The sequence below is a fragment of the Corvus cornix genome, chromosome 2, assembly GCF_000738735.6.
Source record: "Corvus cornix cornix isolate S_Up_H32 chromosome 2, ASM73873v5, whole genome shotgun sequence".
Lineage (NCBI taxonomy): Eukaryota > Metazoa > Chordata > Aves > Passeriformes > Corvidae > Corvus > Corvus cornix.
The window spans coordinates 106268462-106286290 of record NC_046333.1 but is presented as its reverse complement, the minus strand read 5'-3'; the positions used below and the strand labels follow the sequence as shown (position 1 = coordinate 106286290).

At 48.9% G+C, this 17829-nt stretch overlaps 1 protein-coding gene across 2 annotated transcripts in view; it reads right to left on the bottom strand.

Moving 5' to 3' along the window:
* Positions 1–3458, bottom strand: part of GATA6 (GATA binding protein 6) — a 71640-nt gene extending 68182 nt beyond the window's left edge. Inside the window, exons 1-2 of one of the 2 annotated variants that reach the window (XM_039548937.1) lie at positions 3359–3458; positions 1133–2052 (exon numbers count right to left, since the gene is read on the bottom strand). In XM_039548937.1, the coding sequence (XP_039404871.1) occupies positions 1133–2033 (901 nt within the window). In that variant the 5' untranslated portion in view covers positions 2034–2052; positions 3359–3458. The remainder of the gene's footprint in view (positions 1–1132; positions 2053–3358) is intronic. The other variant, XM_039548936.1, reaches the window with a different exon arrangement.
* Positions 3459–17829: the final 14371 nt, after the last annotated feature.

Below are 17829 nucleotides of genomic sequence, written 5' to 3'. Positions count from 1 at the left end.
CTCCTATCACGGCCACATCTGATTTTCTTCCCTCTGTCATGTTATCAAACACCAAGCTGGAGGCTTAAAATGCTTAAATCTACCTGGTGTCATAGAGGGATGGGAGGAGCATTGTGTGTATAGCCCTACAGAAAGATGAAAATCCATGGGGTAATTTTCTGCAACATTGCACTGAAAGAGAAAATTACAGTGTCTATAAAATATATTCACCTGGTGGGTAGTTTATGTTTAAAGCGAATGATGATCAAATCTGTGTGCATACACATATATACATAAATATGTATATATACATAATATATATATGCATAACATATATATAAATAGATATACATAGCCGCACACACCTCTCTATACACCTCTATTTATATATACATAGATTTATTCTAAAGCTGAATAGATTGCAATAATCGTTAATCTTTCTATCTCTGACTAAAACATCACAGCTCAAACTCCTCTTCTACAATTGACTTAATGACACCTAGCATTTTCTTAACTAAAACAAAAAGTAAGGACGGGACCCCTCGGAAATGAAAGCAAAACCCCATCAGGAGGTGCTGTATTTTAGCAGCAGTTTACAACTTAGGTTTCCTCATTCATATTTGCGGTTTTGCTTCGCCGCTCTTCTTTTTTAACGAAGCAGTGAAATGTTTTCTAGTTGAAAAAATCCAAAATGGGTTAAGTAAACCCCTGCAATTTTCCTCTCCGATACAAGAAAGATTAATTTGCAGTGAATTTGTCACCGTTTCGCGTCTAGATCATAGCATTTAGGGCGAGCAGGAATGTACTGATTTGGAAAAATTAAAAATTAAGTTTACACCAGGCAATCCGTTTTGGGATCTTTGGGTTGGTAACCCCGATTGCCATACTCCAAACAACGCGGCTTTTGGGGGGTGTATTTCCCCCCTAACTCAACACAAACGACGGGAGTTACCTCCGCTCCAGAACAGCCATGGTCCCGGGACCTCCATCCTGCCACGGACACCAGGGCCGCCCCACGCCAGCGAAACCCTCGCCGGGGTGGCCCCTCCGCCGCCCCCCGGCACCCCCTGCAGCGGGCAGCCCCGGCATGCGGCGACCCTCCCTGCCCTGCCAGCCCTGCCCTGCCCTGCCCTGCCCTGCCCGCGGGTCCTACCTGCGCTGGGTGCCCGGACGGGGATGGGGGCGGCCCGGCCCTGGAGGCAGTGCAGCATGGAGTTCTCGAAGGGCGCCGTGGGCCAGGCAGGGGCGAGCTGCGGCCCCACGTAGGACGTGTAGGGCCCCGGGTAGGAGCCATTGAGCGGCCGGGCCAAGGGGCTGTACTGGTCCCTGGCGCCCAGGCTGTTGCTGTAGGCGCCGGGCTCCCGGGAGGCCCCGTTGGCCACCGGCGGGCTTGGGGAATAGGGGAAGCGGCCCGAGGGGTGGGAGCCGCCGCCGGTGCTGTACGAGGGGCTTTCCGCGGCCGGCTGGGACCACACGGCGTGGCCACCGCCCGGGTGGCTGGGCTGGGCCGCCCCGCTGCCCTGCAGGTACGGCAGTGTGGGCAGCATGGAGCCCACGCGGGTCGTGGGCACGTAGACGGGCGAGCTGGGCGTGGAGTGCATGAAGCCGCCCGGAGATCCGTCGTAAGGCGTGGGACCCTGGGCGGCCGAGATGGCGAGGGTCTGGTACATCTCCTCGGGCTGCTCGGCGCCGAGGGCGCTCAGCTTGGGGCCGCGGCTGGACCAGATCAGCTTGTTGGTTTGGTCTAAGTCCGCGAAGAGCAGGATGTCCTCCCAGCTGGGACGGCCGGACGAGTGCGGGGTCCCGAAGTGCACGTAGGGGGCGAGCAGCGACCTGCCCTCGGCGGCGGGGGGCGGCGGCGGGGCCGGCCGGTGGCTGTCGTCGGTCTCCGGCCGAGGAGTCTTGGAGGAGCCGCGTTCACCCTGAGAGCCGGAGGAGGAGGAGGGCGAAGGAGGAGACGGGCGCGGCTCCCTGGTCGCGAAGGGGCAAGAGGAATCGCCGGCGTCCGTAGCGCACTGCTTCACCGCGCACCAGCCGCCTTCAGCCACGGCCATCCAGGTCCCCTTCTAGCCGCTGGGTGTGGATGGGGAAGGGCGAGGAGGGGAGGAGGAGGAGGAGTGGAGGGGGGGATCCGCAGGGCAGGGCGGGGAAGGAGGACACAAAAGAGCAGGGAAGTGGGGGAGAGAGAAATAATAATAACAAAGTTTGCAAACAGGACAGCCCGTCTCCCTCCCGTAATGAGATTCATCAGGGCTTATCTGGCCCCTCTGAGCGCTTAATCAGTCATGTCGCCTCGGCGCTGTTGTCCCTCGCCCCAGCGGAATAGGATCAGGCAGCCCAGGTCAAGACGGGCCGGGAGACGCCAGTCCCGCGGGGCCAGGGCTGCGGCTCCGTCCCCGCTTTCCGCACCGTGGGAGGGCTGCTCCCCTCTCCCTTGGCATCCCGGGCTGCAGATTTGAACATGAAGCACGCCGGGACAAAGCTGGGCGTAAGGGCGTGGGGACAGAGGGGGCATTTTTCCCTGTCTCTGCCCTTCCTTGGCTGCTGTCGTTGTTATGATTATTTCAATGAATGAGTCATTTGACTCGGTTCCACTGAGAAAACAATTAGTAAGGCGATCCCTTTAAGGTTACTTCGCCGGGGAGCGATGTTAGCTGTTCCGCGCATCGCCTCGCTTGTTTGCCTATTTCCAGCCCAAGGTCACGGAAAGGAGGAGGAGGAGGAGGAGGGAAAGGCACCCGGGAGACGGGAGATGCGCACGGGCCGGGCCCGAAGCGTGCGCGGCGGCGGCGGGACACGGACCGAGGCCGGGCGGGATGTGCCTGGCGTAGGGGCCGGATCCAGAGGACAGCCCTGGCTGGGCTCCTGCTCCGAGCCACAGCACACCTTGCGGGGGTGACACCCGTCCCGAGCAGAGCGGTGTCAGTTCGGAGCTTGCCAGCATGAGAAAGGCCGGACAGACAGACACAGAGAACCCGGTGCTCAGCCCCTGGGAGAAGGGGCAGAAAGCGAAAGGGACACAGAGAAGTGACAGCAGAAGGCGAGGCTCTCCGTTCTCAGCCCACCTCGGGGCTCTCCAGATAACCACAGGCATGAGAATACAGGACACACACACACACACAAAGCCCCCTCGCAGATAGGCACCAAATACGTCTCTCCCTCCTGCAAGATAACTGGGAGATAAGGCTCCGGCAGATAAGAGCTCCAGGCACCGGTATCGGATGTTTGCCCACACAGTCTCCCTCGGGCTCCCCCAGCCAGGGGCGGCCGCCGCCGCGCCGCGCTCCCCTCGGAGCGCCCGAGGGCAGAGAGGCAGCAGCAGAAGACCCAGGAAGAACAAGCGAAACCGCGGCGAGGCAAGGAAAGAGAGGGGCCAAACCTGATGCCGGTGCCCCGCATGGGGCCAAGGCGCGGGGCCGCGGCGGGCGGTAAATCCAGTGCGGCGGGGGCGAGTGGCGGCGGCGAGTCCGGCGGCAGCGGCCGGCGGCTCATGTATAAAAAGGAGAGAGGAGGCGCCTCTCGCAGCCCTGCCGGAAAACTGCAGGCAGCCGGCCCTGATTGGGCTCGACCAACTCTAAACAAACACGGGGCTCCGCAGGAGTGCCAGTCCCGGGGCCAGCCGGGCCGCCGCGGGCGGGGGGGCACCTCGGGGCGCCCGCAGAGAAGGGGCGACAGATCCCTGCTCGGGGAGCGGAGAAGAGCAGTGAGGGTTCGCCCTGCCAGATACTCCAGCCTTTTTTCTTCCTTTTTTTAAAATTTATTTTTCACCCAGAAACAATACACACTCTTCCCTCCTTCCCAGATAATACTTTTTTTTTTTTTTTTTTTTGGTGAATATTCAATTTCTGTAAGGTTTTTCTCCGCGCCTCCCGGCATGTGAGCGAACGTCCCCTGGCAGCGGCCCGCGGGGATGTGTGTTTGGCTTTCGCCCTAAGCAACCAGGCGAACGTATCCCTCCCTCAAATCTCCTTAGTTTTTGCTCGTCAAAATCTGAGCTATCCGAGATGAAAAAATGTGGCTCCTCCTTGAGTTGCCCCAACCGTCAGGTGAAGCCAAGGCAAGCTGTGGGATGTGTCCATCCCAACAGCTGGCGGTAGGCATTTTTCCTCCGTTTCTTTCTTATTACCCCCCCGCTCCTCAACTCTCTTATCTCAGCTGTGTACAAACTGATATGGTACTTAGCAGGAAAGTGACTGGAAATTAAAATAACTTCGTTCACCAGAGGTTATCAGCTGGATATCTGTCATCATCAGTTTGTACAGAAAGAGTCATCTGCGGCAAAGGGCTGGACTAGAGCAGAGCCGGGCTCTCGGCAGCCAACAGGCATGAGCCCTCCCGACAGAACCCGAGCCCAAACCTGCTGATGCGCGGTGCTGTCGCTCCTGGGGTAGGCACGGCTTTTCTTTCGGTCTTTCCAGGCAAGGTGAACGGGAGGTGAAGAATTTGCAGTGCTGGGGGTACGGCAAAACACTGGCTGTAGCGATCCGCTCTGCCGGCGTGGGTGAACTGACTGTGACTTGGAAGTTTATTGTGCGCGTTAATTTTTGTGGTATAGCACGGCAGGGGTTTGATCGGAAAACAAGCACTTTCCCGAGAAACCGTTTCTTTATTAAATTGTATTATTAAAGGTGATACTTCTTTCTTGTCAGTTGTCTCTAAATAATATCGTTAAATAATATTGGTCACCCTGCCAGGCTGAAGTGATTTTTTTTTTCCTTTTTTACCTTTAGGTGTATTTTAGTGTGTGCAATATTAAATAGAAAATAAGCTTTTGCAAGCGAGGGCAGTGATTCGTTTTCTGCCCGACTCGTCTTCCGATCCTAGCTGGAAACGTAAAACATTTTTCCTGTGTTTTTTACCTGCAAATGTGAGACGAGCAGTGGAAGTTGCGGGAGTCGATGCCCACGCTGCTTCTCCCCAGTTTGGGTGCTGCCGCTGCAAATTTCTGTGCTGAAAAGCGCCGAGCTTTCAACCCCGCGTGTCCTTTCAGTCTTTTGGATGCCCCTTCTCCAGTTAAACACGAGGGTGTTTCAAACACGTGTAAAGGTGGATATAGAGCGAGAAATACCGTGAGGTTTGGTTTGGTTTTGTTTTTTTTTTTTTTTAAGCGACGGGCTTTGCTCGCTGGGAGGGGTTTGCCGGTGTTCATGTAAGCCCAGGGTGGGCGGTGGGGACCTGCCCGGGCCCGGAGGGTGCCTGCCCGAAAGGTGAGGATGGCTGGGAAGAACAGCCGCGTTGGCCTGGCAGGCGCCTCTTTCCCTGGCTCCAAAGTGACCCGTGTTTTACACTTCAGGCGCCTTGGCTTTTTTCACTGCCGGTTAGCCTGTTTACGTTATAGCCGGGCTACAAACTTCATTTTATTTCCTCCGATAAACACGATAAGAAATCCCGGCTTAAACTGGAACCAGCGTGGGAAACCATTCCCAGTCACCCCTTTCCTCTCCACTCCTTTTCGTTTCGGGTTTGCTCTCGAACCGCTCAAATCACAGACTCCTAACCCTTCATTACGTCACTCCTTTCCCAAATCCCGCTCCGCTGACGTAACTTTCACCCCGGGGTTCCGGGAGGCTTTCAGGTATCTCCTGCACCACCATGCCTGGGTTAGGAACCCGGGGATGCATGTGCAGGGACATTTTGGAGGGCAGGCGGGTGCTCGGTTGCGGGAAGACACCGCTGGGGAGGAAGCGCCAGCGAGGTGACCATCGCTCCTGGTCGTTGTGGCCAAAGAGGGAAGAAGGCAGATTGGGGGGGAAAAAAAGGTTTCCTATCCAATTAAGGCAAATTCCCTCGCGGGCACTTCAATCTCCCAAAAAAGGGTTGGGGGTAAGCCGTGTGCAAGCGCAGAGCTGTTGCTCCTTCCCCCACTCACGGCTCTCTGCAAACGTGATCCCTTCCCAGGGATCCAGGTGCCCTAGGGAGGAGGGGAAGGCTCGGTCCGGCCGCACCCTCGCTGCCCCTCGGCCCGGACAACCCCGGGCGCAGCGGGCATCGCCAGCCGAGTCGGGCTCCAGCGCTCCTGGGGCGCTGCGGCCGTGGGGGCCCGGCGGGTTCGGGTGCGAGGCGGTACGAGGGGTCACTTTGGTGACTATCGTAGGCTGGAGTGTATTCTTTTCCGAGATGTGTTTATGTAACTTAATGTACTTTAGAAACTGCTGGGGAGTTCAGGCCGGGCTGATAAGCGCAGCGGTTATTACGGGCGACGTGCCGGCACCTCTCCCCCCTCTCTTCTCCCCTTCGCTTATCCGCGCTACTTAAAATATACTTTTATCAAGGCCACCCCACGATACGGATTGTTTCCATTCCCCAGCGGCTGTGACATTGAAGCGGACATATCGATCGGGCACCGGCGGCTCTCGGGAGCGCCCAGCCCAGCGGGGAGTTGCCGGCCGACCGGCTCCACGCTTCCCGCGGCAGGAACGGCGGCCGAAGCCGGCGGAGCAATCCGCATCCGCCGGGGAAGAGATGGATTTCAGAGGGATAGGGGCCTTTGACATCACCCATCACCTCCCTCTCGGGCCGGGCGGGACAGTCCGGGGACCTAAAGGTAGTGGTTAGCCAAACTGACCCCTAAACCAGCAAGGTCTTCTACACACCACTGCAAGGGCAGGGGCGGGCACGGTGAACGTGTCCTTTGCGATAGATCAGATCTGTCCCATGGTGAGGAGGGACCCCAAATTATCAAGGACGAGGAGAGATTATTTTTTCTTTTCCCAAAACTCCTAACGAAAGGCTGCCGGGTGCTCAGAGGCCGGGCTTCAGCTGCAGCCGTCCTTGCTGGTTCGCAGACAGCAGGCTCCGGGCCCCGCGGGGCAGGACACCCTGACCCAGCTTGGGGAACCTTGCCCGCTCCCTCCCGGCCGCTCGCCTCTCCCCCAGGCTGAAGCCGTGCCCGGAGGCGGGGAGCAGGGCAGAAGGATATTCCCCGCTGCAGTAAGCGGCCTCCCCGTTACTGGTGACCTGCTGCCGCGTGCTTTTGGGTGATTTCCGCGGCGTCTTTCAACACTTGATGCTCAAATCAGCATCAGGCAGCACAGAGCCCGCACGGACATTTATGCAATATATGCCCAAGCGTGTGGTTTCTGTGTCGTTGGGGTTTTTTTTGTTGTGGTCTTTTTTTTTTTTTTTTTAAATAATGATCTGCACCTTCATTTTATTTGCCCTCCCTGCAGTCTCTGAGGTCCGACTGGTTAATGATTTCAGCCTTTAAAAAAAAAATTAAAATCAACAAAACGCGCGGAGGAGCTTCTATTGCCGCGTAACCTGACTCCCGGAGCCTGCGCTCCGCGGTACCCGCACGCTGAGCCCCGGTGGGGCGCGCAGGACGAAGGCGATGCCCTCGGGGTGATCGGGAGGCAGCCGAGACCCACGCAGCACCCTAAAGAGCAGCATTTAGCTGCTTCTGTCCAACAGGAGCATACGCGTTTTGTGTCTTTCCAGCATACACAGAGAGACTTTGAAAATGAGTTAAGGATTACTTATATTGCTCCTCGGCGGTTTTAAAGGTTTTCAGAATAAGTGACTAAAATGGCTTAATTCTGACACTTTTATCAACGGGCACCTCAATGCTCTTGCTACAAAGCGGTGGGGCTGTGTCCCACTTACTGCTTGCGGTGACGAATATTATGTATTATTTTTAATTGCAGTACTCCTTTCTGCGCACAGCTGTAGATGAATCAAGTACCTCGACTCTGTGTGAGATTCGGCTTTCACACCTAGGGAAAGAACCCGTTTCGAGACAACAAGGCCAGAAGGAAAGGCCCCCACCCTGGTTCCCGCCGTCTCGTCGAGGGGAACAGGGAGGCGGGGGGGAGGGGGGTGGGAGCCGCCCCCGCCCGGGGCCGCACTGGGAGCCCAGAGCCCTTCCCGCCGCAGCGTCTCCCGGGCCGGAGCCGTGGGGATCACTGCCGATTCCTGTCTGGGTGCTGGCGAAGGCTTTCAGGGCTCTCTTCTGCTGGATCTGGCAGGAAAACCCGGGGGAAAGTTTCTTGCTGCGAGAGGTCGTTGTGGGAGAGAGCTGGGAACGGCGGGACGTGGGGCACGGCGGAGTCACACTTCTCCTCCCCAGCGCTTTAGAGCCGGGCTTCTCCTCATCCTCCCCCCGTTCCCTATCACGGCTATTAGGCAATATAAAATCCGATCTGCAATCAGTTATTCTGCCTCCACCCCCATGCCTGCAGCACAGAGAATTAATTCTTTCTCACTTAAACCCACCCCTCCCAAAAGAACTCCAACAAAAACTAAACTAAACAAAACACCAACAAAAAACAACCAAACAAAAAACATCACTGACTATTCCCTGGGATTGTTGTCGCCACTGCGGCACACCGTGAAGGAAATATCGGTTTATGCACACATCGAAACCTGCCGGGAAACCCCCCACATAGTTGTCTTCTTACTTCCCTGTCCAGGAAATAAAATAAACCATCAGAACAGGTCATGGTCTTCCAGTGAAATGTTTTCCACAGGTCAAAATGAATACGTTCTCTTGGAAGCATTTTTCGGGAGTAGCTCCGTTTCATGCGTGTCCACGCTGAGCTGTGGCGGGGCCGCTCCGTTTCTCTTGGCATCGTGGCAACCTCTCGCCCTCCCTTTTGAAACCGCTTTCCTCGCCATTTACCTACCTGACAGAATTGTCTGAGAACACGTGCGAATAGTAATAATAATAATAATAATAATAATAATAATAATAAACCCCCAAACAACGACATTCACAACCTGAGCTAAGCAAACCGCTTCCCTCCATCCGAACTAATAATGTTTTCACTCGCTGCTTTCGGTGAAATGCCAAAATTTGGCGATTTTGTTCCTGCTTGGAATGAAAGTAGATTTTAAAACGTTAAAATAGTATCTTCCAGAGCGAGTCTGACCAGTTCTGTAAATGCAAGTCCTACTAGACTGGAAAATCAAATCAAAAAAACCACATCACAGAATGAGAGATTTCAGAGTTAGCAGCTCAGGGTAATTAGATAGCCTATTAATAGCCTTGCTCCTAGCTGCTATCAGAAGTAAGTGGATGGCTCCTGCTTCGGGAAGGAATGAGCAAGCATGCCACGGGACGTAGGATGGAGACCGAGAAGATGGGGAGATGTTTCCAACGAGACTTGTGGGGGCCCATGGATAGGCAAAATGCTTGTACCCCCCTTGGCTTTGCCTGTCATCCCCGCAGACGCCGGCTTTTCCCTCCTTTTGATAGATGGAGGTGTCGGAGGGAGCCGCGGAGGCAGGTCCCGGCCGGGCGGGTCCCATCCCCGGCGGCCCGAAGATAAGCGATGCTGCTAATTCACCTCCGGGGAGGCGACGCCTTCCTTCCCTTTTGCTTTTCTTACCGTCGGCGTTAATGGCTTCGCGGACACAGCGTTCTATTTGCAGTTAAAAGTATAAATATATACGTTCGCCGTGGGAATACCGCAATTTCCATTTCGTTCATGTAATCACTGCCAGTGTTTATCCATTTCGCCTAAGCCTCCACGACCAAAGAGGGCGTGCAAATAATCCGCACTTTGCGATTGCTTTAGGAAAAGGTTGGGTTTATGCACCCGTTATTGCTGCTCACGTTGAATTTATAATTCAATAGTAAAGGACGCCAGTATGTGCAAACAATAAAAAGAACAATTAAAAAGCCGATTGTCCCAAACCTAGGTGGCTATAATATATTGTTCCCCTGCTGTTATTGATTGATTTTAAGAGGTCACAGATGACTGAACTTTAAGGAGTCAAAAGACTTTCTTTTAATTCCAATCAGATGAGCAAAAAGTAGCATAGTTCAGGATACATAAGGTTTTTTCTTGCTGTAATTTTTTACACACACACGTAATAATTTCTTGATGTATCTTTCTTGATGGACAAAATCGTTTTAGTATTAAAGATGGAACACAGTAACAAAGGAGATAGGAGTAATCCTAATGTTACTGAGGTCCAAGATTTTACTTTTTATATTCTTAGTATGGATAGAGTTAGCAGCTTTTTTTCTGAAGTAACCAATCCTCAGAGTAGATCAATGTGATGTATAGAGTGACTCCTATTTCCAAGGGTTAAAAAAAAAGAAAAAAAAGAAACAACCTATGCACTTTCAATAAACTCTGAAGAAAATACCGTGCAACAGTGTTACAGGAAAACTTCAGAGAAACATCCATAAGTAACCAGGATGATATCTGGATGATGCATTTAGCATTTGCCAATGGCAACCAAACATAAGTTTAGCAGCACACAACTTTAATATTCACCCCTGAAATAATAACAAAAAAACCCCAGCAACAGTTTTAGTATAAATTTACACAGGTTATTTGCTTTGCAGCAGCCCATTTTCATTGTAACTTTACTGTAGGTTGTTTTTTCTGATAGGATGTGTGAAACGGGGCTTACAAAGAAGCCCTGCTTCTGTGTCTCGGCTCATTTATCCAGATCCTAAAAAGGTCTAAATTTGTCCTCATTCACCATGGCTTAAGCTTGAAGAGCCAATGCCACAGACCACCACAGAAATACCTCTTGAAGAAAGAAACCTTGCTAGTGGATCACTTCTGAGGTTACCAGCAAGAATTGCTACTTGGCCCTTCAAGTCATGGTTTCAACTTAACTAAACTGGCTTTGAGCAGATTCTTACACAAACGCAAGGTGAATATTTGGTCAGCTAAAGCAGAGCTTTCTGCTGCCACAGCTCGGAAGCTGTTGGTCCCAAACAAACCCAATCAGCACTAACTCAGCAACTACCATAGCTCCTGTAATGAACTTAACAGTAAAGGTACTGCAGGTGCTCTCTGTCATTTATGCCAGGCTCTGTCAGGTTTAACAGCAGCTCTGTATGATACAGAGGCCATGCCATTAGACACTAAAGATGGCAGATCCAACTCCATGGCTGGCACACCCTTATAAACTTACATTGCCCTTACTTCTGGGGGCCAGTGACCCCAGCAGAAAGGACAACCACGAGCACTGACATCAGTGACATCTCATGGCATCACAGATAAATCCAGCAGAGGTGGGACTGTCAGAACCTGGGAGTGTTGGGAGATGAAAACTCAGTAGTGCTTAGCTGGCTGGAGGGTTTTTCGCTGGCTATTTTCAGCTTTCCCCCAAATGCCCCATAGGTGACTCCCTATGCAGCCCCACTCCCCACAGACCACCGGCTGGGCTGTAGGGACACAGCTTTACGTACCACTACTTAAATCAAAGTGTTTCAGCTTCTAAACTAAGCCAAACTCTTTCCCTCCAAAAAATCTCATATCAATCAAAACATTTGATTTTATCCAGAATGAAGATTTTTGTGCTGTTTTTGAAGTATTTAGCCCTTTAAAGGAAATAAACTTGGAATCAAATATGCAACAAGGTTCATCTCAAGAGGGCAGAAAATGTGTTTTGTGTTTTTTTCTTTCTTTCAGTTTGGTAACATACTCACATTTGGGGTGGTAGGAGAGGTCTGCCATGCCTGGACCAGAAGCCAAAACCACAGCAGCTCGTCCCTTCTCAGCCACCAGAAACTACAGCAAAACCTCTTATTTTCTTCTCGGTCAGCAGGGCACAGAGAAAGCAACAACTCTGAACTGATTGTAACTGCTACCTGTGCTCTGGCTTGAAGGTTTTAAACTTTTTTTCCTAAAGATAGAGGGCTTGCATGAATATGCTCCAAAACATTTCACTCATGTCATTGGAGAGAGGTGTAATTCAGCCTGAAACCAGAATTTATGCTACACTCTTATTTTAGTTCCTACTGCCTAGGAGAACAGTTGCTAGTCAAATCGCTAACTGTGACCTGTGCTAAGTTTTCAAATCCATTTGGTTTCAGTTTTGATAGCTTCAACAGAATTGTTGAATGACATTTCCTTTAGCAGCAGTTTTCCAAACAAATTTACTTCATTTCTGCTTGCAAGAAGTGGAAAAACGTATTTTCCTTGTGCCTGCTTGGAACTACATGTACCTCTGAGGTCCAGAGAGGTGACATATCTTTCACAAGTGTTTCCTCTAATAAGTGTAGAGAGGAGAAACTAATGGTTGTGAGCTGTAGCTACCAGAAGATTAAAAATATTCTGTACGGAAATAATGTTAACTGCTGCTCAGTGTTCAGACTTGTGCAGCATGGAGCTGACTAGGTTGAGCCTATGGAGAGAATTGGAAAGCAAACTTTTCAGCTGAAGAAGCAGACAACCTGAATTTAATGGTGTTGGACCAAATGAGCAGGAATAAATGTGGAAGAGCTTGGCTGAATGCTAACTGTGAGTATTTAAGCTGAATTCTCCACTTCATCTGGGCTTTTTGGATGCAGCCAGCATTATTACAGCAAAAGTGGAAAATGTTGGGCATTTTGTCGTGATTGAGAGTAGAACTGGGGAGAAATGCTAAGTGGATGGGAAGGGGGGAGACAAACCCATTCAGAGCTCTGTGACTTTTTAGGAGAAGAGAAAAAATACAAGTTTGGGTTCAGCAAGTCAGTGCAGAAGGACAGAGCTGCGGTAGCAACGAGGAGTGCCCTTTCCCAGGTGCAATGCAAGGAGAGAGGGACCCACCCATCTCCTTGGTGCCTGGAAGATGGGGTGTACACCTCAGTCCCCACATCCCAGCAAGGCAGCAGGGCCCAGCAGGAAGCAGGCTTCCCAAATGTGCTCTTCCCCAGCACATGAAAGAAGTGCTGTTTGGGTCCATACCCCAAAGCAAGCACAGAGCTATGGCCAACAACTCCATGGGGTTTCGAAGGCTCTGGATGGCTCATGGGCTGTCTTGAACCAATCCAGTGCTCTGCATAAAAATAGACTCCAGCACACCTGGAGTGACACTTTAGTGAGAGGAATAACAATGATGCACATCCTTTATGGTATTCAGCATTATGATACTACCCCATATCTATCAGTCTGAATGTCAAATATACTCTGTTTAATGGATTAAATTGTTTTATCGGTCCTCTATTGGGAAGGCAAAAATCTGCTGTGCAAAGCTCAAGAAGTAAATAAAGGACTAAACTCCAATGGGAATTTTGCTGGAGAAAGGCCTGCTTAAGCTGACCTGTTTAATTAAAATGCAATAAAATGCAATTTCCTTTACATCATTACACTCTAATGTCAACCTTAGAATCACAAAGTTGTTGAAACCTGGGAAAAATGGTTAATCTGTGGTTACCTCTTGGTAATAAAAAACTGTAAAAAGATGTTTTTAAGGAAACATGTTAATAATTAAAAATAAAATTGGTGGTCTAAGTGAAGAGTAATGATGGTACTAAAAATGGCATTGACTTAATTATTTTTGTTGATGCCAGTTATTCATTTGTGGGCCATCAGACTATAAACTGGGGTACTTTATTGACTGCAATATATACTGGATTTGTGCCATATTATTCAAGAAAAACAATACACTGCAAAAACAATACAGAGAAGAGGTAATTTGTACAGAGTTCATGAGACAATTATATAATCTAATTACAAAACTGACTCACTGTGCCCTTGGTTCTATTTATTAGAAGAGAATTCAAGGACATACTAAACATACTCAGAGTCTAGGAATTTAAATTTAAATCCTGCCTGTACACCCAAGCATCCAGGAACTGGTGTGAGCCAGCACATAGATCATGAGTCCCAAAAGAAGGATGCCTTGATGTGGAACTCAGGATACTACTTCATTTTTCTGTATGATGGAAATTAAACTACTGCCCCATTTTCCTGAGAAGTGCTTTGAAACTCAGTCAATAGCACAGAAAAACTTTTAATAATGTTAATGACGCACAAAAAGAAGTGTAATTTATTATTTATTTCGAAAAGCAACAGCAGTTTGAAATCTGCCTGTGTTTCACATGCTTCACTGGTACAAAACCTCTGGAGAAATGCATCAGGAACATTTGAATGCAAGTGAATGTGTTTCATGTTCAAACAGAAATCACTGAGGTGCCCGAACACAAGACATATAACCAAGGCTTTGCACATGTCACTCACTCACAGAGGAGCCCATCTAAGCACAGAAATGACTAAAGCCAAAACAAAAGTAAGTTGCTGAATTATTCTGTGAGTTTTCAAGTTGTAGCTGCACTGCAACTGTTTGAACTCTTTTCAGACGTTTTTCCTTAAACTTTTAATGCTTTTTAAGGAACATACAAGTATTTCCTTTCTTGATCATGTAAGAAATGTTATTAAATAAAACCTTTTTTTGCATCTCTTCTGATGTTTTTTATTCTCAATTTACTGTGCATTTTGTATTTGAATAGATTTTTATGGGTGACATCTAACCATACCATAGTAAATTGTGGAGCAGGCTAGTATTCAGAATGATTATAAGGAGTATTTGTTTATAAAGCAGGAAAAAACCTCAGTGTCTCTCTATTTGTTTTTATTAATGGTAATGCTGGCTTGCATACAATATTTTTTTTTAATGAATGCTATGAGGATCTAGGAGGCAGAATAGCTAATGGAGAGCCTGGGACACCTGAGTCCAGTTTGGACCTAGGTAGGGAAATCATGATTCTGCATATTGGAAGGTACAATTCTGCAGCACATTGGCCCTGGTGCAATCCTGGCTTCAGAAATCCTGTCCCTCCCAGGAGAGACTTTTCTGCCTGGAGGAGTCACTCCAGTGCCAGCACAGCAATCCAGTGCCTTCTCCCAGTTGTATTAATGAAATTCCTTGTGGGACCACACTGGAAGAAAGACCATTGAAGTGATTACAATTAAAAATAGCTCTTCCTCTGCTCCTCCCACAAAGAGTTTATTTTTAACTTCCATCACTTCAGTGCGCTGATTTAAGCACTGCTCTACACGCAGTTGTTTTGGCACAGCTGAGGAGGTGACAAACTGCAGGCCAGAGGTGGGAACAAGCATCTGGGGCAGGAGCTGGCTGCAGCAGCTCATCTGGCAAAGGCAGTGTATCATGGGACTACGGTGTGGTAGTTCACTGCATGAACTTAAACTTTGCCTTTCCTGAGTGTTTTTATAGCCATGAAGTATCTCTGCTCCAAATTCCTAGTACAGGAGAGCTGGCCCAGCATTGCTTTCCTACCCCAGCCTGGTTCATTTCCATTAGAGATTTGCAGTCACGTGAGCCGTATCACCAAGAAATACGGTGTGCGTGAAGCCTCAGCTGAATCCTGAGGCTGGTATCCTTGAAGACATTTAGGTGGCTAACTTTTAGGCAGTGGAAGGCTTAAATGGACAGGGTTAGGAGCAGGCATACGGTCAGTGACAATGCCTTGGCCATAGGACAGCAGCCACCTACCCACCCACTCTCCCAGGTCTCTGCTCACAGCCTTTTATGTTTGGCTTTCATGCAAAGGATCAAGCTGTGTATGGACTCAGGACCGAGTAAGAACTTCTACCAGGTAGTTTTGGCAGTGATTTAGGACTCTTGCATCTTTTCTTAAAGCACAGGCCATGAGTCACATGCTGAAACCTTCTTTCTTATCTCTCCAACTTCCTGACATTTTATGGACCTCAGGCTATGGTGGCTCTTTGACTTCTTCTGTCCACTGCCTGTGATTTTGGTCTTTTGAGGACTTGAAAGCTATGACCTAATTTGAATTTTTGTTAACAGCTATGTAAGTAAGCACTTGGGTGAACTTGCATAGCCTTTAAGTAGTCAGGAAGTCAGATAATATCTAATCTTATCCCTGTTAGGGTAAAAGAGTGTCCCTAGCACACTACTTACCAATGTGTTCTAAAGCAGACAACACTGCATGGTATAACCTATCCTACAGTTCCCGATATTAAAAACAATTATCTGACTGGCTCACATGTGAAAACATCACAGCATGACGTCACCTAGAACCTACTGACCCCAATGGAAGAAATACCAATTCAGCTGAGCCTGGAGCTCTCCTTTACTGCCTCAAGTAACTCACTTCACACATCATAAGCTGAGTTTTGAGTCTCCACCATGTTCATCAGACGTTATTTTTTCTTCCAGTCATGACCCAGACTAGGAGCCTAGATGGTTTTCTTAATCATAAATGGTACTTCTGGCAGATTTAATACTTCAGTGTCAAACCTTCAATAACAAGATCTTGTTGGCCTTCACAAGCATATTGCTTCTCCTCTGCTCCATGCACACTGTTTCAGTCCTCCCTGAGTCTGAGTCCCCGAGACCTTCTTGTAATGCAAATAAATTGAAAACAAAATAAACTAACATCACGCTGGCTCTAAAGTAGCACTTCCATGGCACTCTGCTGTATCTTGATGGCATAAACAAAATGCCAACCGAAAAAGCTACCTTGAAAATCATCTAGCTCACAAATGTATGATTTTGTGATGGAATGGGGCAGCCCAAGCTTGGCTGGACCATGTCGAATCACAAGGATCTCCAATCCTTCAAAAGCTCAATAGAGCCTTAGTCCTTCATTGTCTGCAGAATTAGCCTTGAAACCACTTCTTCAAAGGCTCTCGCTGGTTTCAATGACTTTGCCTGCACTGGAGTACTTTTCTGTTTGTCTGTGAACCTCAATCATGACTCTTCTGTCCTCACTATGCAGAGGTGAAGAATCTAACAACCTGTACAGAATATAGATCTGTAGAATAGAATCTACACTCTCACTTGGAGAGCACAATATATGGTATGTAAAAAGTTAAAAAAACCCCCATCGTACTTTCCTAACAATCCTTACATATGCATTGAGCTGGAAGTTATTTCAGAGAATACTCATGCTACTCATAAAAAGCCATTACCAAAGTCAGCCAAAATTCCAAGAAAAAAAAAATAAAATAGAAGGGCAGGCAGGTAACTAATCCACTTCGGAGCTGTAAGGTTGTGACCTGAGGTATGTTTTCACAGAAAAGGCAAAAATGAGGATCTTTCCCTAATAAGGAACAACCCAGTGATTTAAATAAGGAAGGATGAATGATGAACATACAGTTTCTGCCTGCACAGAAAACATTCCCAAGAAGAGGACTGATCAGACATAGTCATAGTGGATGGCTACAAACTACCAGACAGGCAGTGTTGACTCAGAGCTCCCTTTCCCAGTTGCAGCTTATGTAAAAGACTATAAAGAAGGAAAACCCATGGAATAATGAAGATGAATGCAATAAATAGACCTGAGCCTCTCTACTTGTTTTAGTGGTTAATGCCACTAGAGAAACCCTGCAGGGCTTTAAGCAATTCTTAGTGATGAAGATTTATGAAGCCCTTTTAAAAACTTCATTAAGGGGTCAGAGAGATTTAAGTGGCCTCACAAGCTCTGCACTAAGCCAAGAGATTCACTTTGCAGAAACTCAGCCAAAGGCAGCGAGGACAGAGCTGGCTTGCAAGGGCTCTTCACACACTCTGGGAACAATGCTGAGTAGTACTCTGTGCATCTGGGCAGTATAGCTTAATGCTGAAGTGCCTAACAGGGTTGTGGCAACCAAGATGGTTAAAGGAAGCTGCTTAGCAAAAGTATTTCCTCTGAATAATGTTAAGGCCAGCATAGTCTAGTAAGCAAGCCAAGTCTGCTCACAGAACTTTCTTCTTCCAGTGTCCCTCAGATCGTCTGAAATATGGCAAAGCTTTTTATTTTTTGTAGCTGGGATTTTCCTCCTTCTGATGACGAGTGCTGCCTGAATCTCATCAAATCATAGCCCAGAATCTTATCTTCCATACTGATGCCTCCAAGCAGTTGTTTAGGACTGTGATTATTTAGTTATAAATAGCAGAGCTCATTAATTTAGCAATCACCCCCAGCTATGAAAATGCAAATTGGGTTGGCTTGTTTGTGTTTTCAAGAAAGAGAGAAGGTGGTGGCGGTAGGTGGGAAGGGGAATATTCCCCAGGTGCTGCTGTTTATCACCTTTTTGTCTCACCCTGAGCCAGGGAATGTTTCATCTGCACCCTGCAGAGCTTTGCTGGGCTCTGTTCCACCACCACTGAGGTGGGTATGCATCACGCACCTCTTGTAAATTTGGTTCTTGGACC